The 4651-nt window shown below is 47.1% G+C and overlaps 1 protein-coding gene across 1 annotated transcript; it reads right to left on the bottom strand.

Annotated features, from left to right (window-relative positions):
- Positions 1-217: 217 nt before the first annotated feature.
- LOC119515690 (RAD51-associated protein 1-like) lies at positions 218-2256 on the bottom strand. The gene has a single exon (XM_037811821.1). It carries the CDS (start codon positions 2254-2256, stop codon positions 1249-1251), a length of 1008 nt encoding a protein of 335 aa, XP_037667749.1. The 3' UTR covers positions 218-1248.
- Positions 2257-4651: the final 2395 nt, after the last annotated feature.

Raw genomic sequence — 4651 nt, 5'->3', positions numbered from 1 at the left:
TTGAACCACTTCTCCATACTGCTGGGAAAACTACCCTGCTTGCAGCCACGGTGGACTCTCTCTGACTGCTGTAAGACCCTCCTGGTTTTTATTTCCATCCATTCTTTTTTTTTTTTTTTTTTTTTTTTTTTTTTTTTTTTTTAAGGCAAATGCTCACTTTAATCATAGTCCTAATTACTTATTTTCACATTAACATAGTTATTTCCATACACTAGGAAGAACTGAGCGAAGTATTATACATTTTTTAATGGTTAACGTGATTTGAAAAAAATTTATTAAAAATGACCAGAAGCTGGTTGAAATTCTCACCGTGAATATAAAATACACATTGCTATTTTTATTCACAATGAATTCAGATCTCAGCTTCCTGGAAAGCTCTATTACCTAGTATTATAACAGGGACGACTAAGCACCTGATGACCACTCTCTAAAGCATTCGCTTAACATCAAGTGATTAAGAAGCAGCTTACCTCAGTTCACATTTACAACAAAAAAGCTAAAATTCCTCGCGAAGTTCTCGTTTTATCATGAAATTTAGCCAATCAAGGATAGGTGGATGTAGTAGTATCAAGGAAAAGAGCATCTAGAAACGTTTTCACTTTCGTTAAAGGTTTTGACAATGAAAGCTTCATAAGAGTTCATGAAATCTATTTGCTATACAATGAGTATCTATTTCTCAATAGGTGACACATGCCATACTATGGCAACCATTTTAATATGTAAAATAATTTTGAATTATTATATAAAAATATTTGGCTAAAATATGAAACATCTTTGCAGTAAAACTGACAATGTTGTTTAAGACACTTAACAAGATTTCAGAAATGTCTCCTGAGGGAAATGGGAATGTTTCTCTTGCCAGATAAACTCTGAACAGTTAAGCAACCATAAATGAGATAGTTAGAAAGGAACATCATGTTACTAGAAAAGAAAAGCATGTGATGTGGACTTCCTCTATGTCAAACTGACAACCATGACGACTTTTTATACATAAGAAAATACAAACTATGCTCTTCAGAAGGAAATGACGCTAGACGATAATTCTTATAAACCTCTTGTTGAAGTACTGAATAGCTACCTAGCTAGCTTTTCAGAGAACATAAGCACAAAATGGAGAGATCATTTCTATGACATGTTAAAGGATTCCTTTATATTACAATAACCTTGTCAAACCATAAGCACAACTTAAATATAAGCACATGTGTAAAACTGTGATTCTTGTAATCAAAGATGTCTTTGATACTGCACTCAGCTATTAGTGGCATTTGGATGCAAAGGTTTAACTCGTGCTAATCTGGACAAGCCAAGGCGGAGACTCTGACTTGGAGACTTAACGGACACTCCTGCCAATGGGCTGCTGCTGTTGCTGCTACTTCCAGATACCGCTGGTGGGACCCACTTAGGTCTCTTGCTTTCAGCTGAAGGACTGCACATTTGTAATGGTTTCCTAACGGCCACTGAAGGAAGAGAAGCCTTTTTTGGTGAAGGCTGAGATTCTGATTTGATGGCAGCTGGCGTAGAGTCTCCTGAAGTCACCAATGCATTACATTTGGATTTAGGTTTCTTTTCTTTCTTCTCTACTGGGGATTTTACCTTCACTTCTTTCTTTTTAATTTCTTTAGTTTTACTTTTTCTCATAGTGAACTCTTCATCATTATCTTCACTCTCACCAAAATCAGAATCATCCTCAGCATCTTCACTAGTTGCAAAGTCTGGTTCAGAGTCATTTACACTATCACCATCACTGCCTTCCAAAAGAATCTTCCTCTGTTGTACCATAGCTTTAGATGCTGCTTTTCTTTTCCCTTGAACATCATGAAAATCATCTTCCTCAGTGATCTTATCCAAACCTAAGTAATTGCTGGCTACACTGCAGTTAGAGATATGAGAAGACTTCTTCACTGTTTCTGTTTCAGTACTGCCACATTTTTCAATGCATTCATCTTGAGACTCCTGTCCATCAATGGTGACTGTTGGAATTTCCTTCACTGATAATGCTAGTGCGACTTCTAAGCTTCTCTTGTAGAGCTTGTCATCTAAAGCCATCCTTTTTCTAGTGTTTTTCTCCTGTAGTGGGCCATCTTCTTTCTCAAAATCCTTCAATTTAGGTTTTGATTTGTCTTGTTTTATCTCTTTTTGTGCTGTTTTGGGTTTCTTGTTTAAAGGTGCAGTTGAAGAAATAAAATCATCATCACTGTCTGAGTCCTCAAACTGTGAGTAATTGACTGGTTTCTTATGCCGCACAGGCCGCACCATGGTCTCCTTCAATGGTGCAAACCGGCAGGTCTCAAGCTCTCCTAGGCAGCACTGGCGGTTTCCACTCCCGCCGAAAACCAAACATCGTCGTTCTCCGCCCACCGGCAGCCAGTCCTCCAATCATTTCCAGCCATTCTTGCGGTAGCGCCTGCGCTCTGAGAAAAGCTAATTATTTTTCTGTCCATCCATTCTTGAGCCCCAACAGCCCTTTCTTCACGCAGTAGCAGAGTGATTCCATGGCAGTATAAATCAGACTGTGTTACCCATCTGCTTAAATTCCTCTAATGCTGCTCGCTGCACTGAAAATAAAAGTCAAACTCTTTTCTAAGCCTGCACATGATCCTGACCCTGGTATTTCAGTTATCTGTTGTTGCATAATAAACTATCCCAAAATGTAATGCTTGAAAGAACAGCAATTTATTGTTTCTTGCAATGCTATGGGTTGGCTGGACTCAGCTGGCCAGTTCTTCTGCTCCATTTGGTCTTGGCTGGGCTCACTCACAGCCCAGTTGCTCGGGATTGGGAACCCAACGGGAGCTGGAATATCCCGCACAGCATTCCTCGTGTTATCTGCAGACTTCGGGAGCTGGCTGGAGGCTGGGCTCCGGCAGGCCTCCTCCTCTTCACCTGGTCTATCATTTAGTGATCGAGTCCAAGATTTATTACCTGGCAGCTGGATCCCAAGAGGGGTTGTTACCAAGATCATGTTACCAAGAGAAGTAATGTTATGTTCTTAACTACACTAGACTGGAACCCAGTCCCGGTCCAAGCAACCTGCAGGCTTTGGATGGACTGAGGGTTTTCTGGGGGCTTTCACGCCTTCCTAGGGACCTTTCCAGGCACAAAGAGGCGAGCCCCACACTCCCGCAGCCTCCTGCAGGAAAGGATCCCAAGCCACGCCGTGCGGGCGGGTGCAGAGACCTAGGACACGCTGGGAACATCCACCATACCCCACTCCCACGGCCCCTCGGCGACAGGAGACTCGACGCCAGTGCCAAGAACAGAAAACTAGGGAAGGGATTACCTTGTGCTCAGGGGGATTTGGTCCCCCCCACCTCCCGCAAGATACGTATATTACCTCCTCTCCCCAACTAAAAATCCAGGGCCGAGACCTGCCCATTGACCGATGTGGCGGGTCAGGCTCAGTCCCTGCGCCCACCCCCTCCCCTCCAAGGCTATCCTGGGTTCCGGCCCATCAAGTCCGGAAATGAGAATATCCATCAGCGCTGGGCTCCCGGGAGCCCCAGCTGGCTGCAAGTGCACGGCCGGAGGCGTCCCCGTCTGTGCATCTCCTCAGAGTCACCCGGGAATCTCCCCCAAACGGAGACGCAGCGGAGGCCGCCGGGGGCTCCAGACACCCGGGTGACAGGGTTGACGCGCTCGTCGCTCGCGGCGGCTTTGCTACTCTGGCCTCCGAGGCCCGCTCGCAGCTTGGATTGAGAATCCTGAGGCTGAGAGAGGCGGGGGCTACAAACCTCTCTAGACCAGGTCACAGCGCTGACAACTGGGGGTGGGGAGTGGAGGGAAGGAGGGATGGCCTGGGAGAATTAGAAACACAAAGAACATCCTGGAGAGGAAATACATTTGGACCTCAAGATTGCGCAGGCTAGTGACAACAGTACAGAGCTGGGGACCAAGAAGTCTGCGGCCAAGTCTGGGGAACCCCCAAATTTGCTTTAGAGTAAAACAAATCTTAATAGTCGCCGCGGAGAAAAAAATCGTAATGCTGTATTTTCATATTATTTTTAAGTTTACTGTTAATTTTGTTTTTAAGGGAATTTCGGGAGGGTCACCAGGGTGTTTCTCAGTTGGGGCTGTGGGCTCTCAGAGTTCTTTCCTGGCTCTGTCCACCAGAGAAGGCAACGCGCGCTCAGCTTTGCAGAGGCCGGGGCAGGCTGCTCAGGGCTTTCCACCCGGCTCCCGGGTCCGGCCCGCTGTGGGGGGCGCACACATGGTGGCGTGCAGCCCGGGGTTCCCAAGTAGCCTCTGGGGGTGAAGACGTTCCGCCGAGTCCCTGGAGACTCTCATCAAGGTGGAGCACTGGGGTTTTTCTTACAGTTGCAACTGGAGTAGAGAATGCCCTCCACTCGCGCTCCGTCCCCAGATGTAAAAAAGCAGACCCAAACACTGGGCACACAGCCCGGGGCTGCCTGGTCCAGACAGGGTGGGAGAAGAAAGGGGGCGGGGGAAGGAAGAGGGAGTGGGGGTTTCAGCCCCACTTCTCTCAGCCTGGCGCCGCGCCTAGCCACCAGGGTCGCCAAGGCTGGAGCCGAGTGGCGCCGCCTCTCCCCTGCTGGGCTCCCCTCCCCTCCCCCAACCCCCTCTGGAGACCGCTCAGGTCCGGAGCTGCTGCCGGCCCTGCTCGCCAACGCCGCTTTTTCTTAGGTGCCCGCCC

This window comes from Choloepus didactylus, chromosome 19 (assembly GCF_015220235.1).
Source record: "Choloepus didactylus isolate mChoDid1 chromosome 19, mChoDid1.pri, whole genome shotgun sequence".
Taxonomy (NCBI): Eukaryota; Metazoa; Chordata; class Mammalia; order Pilosa; family Megalonychidae; genus Choloepus; species Choloepus didactylus.
This window is presented reverse-complemented; position numbering and strand designations above follow the sequence as displayed.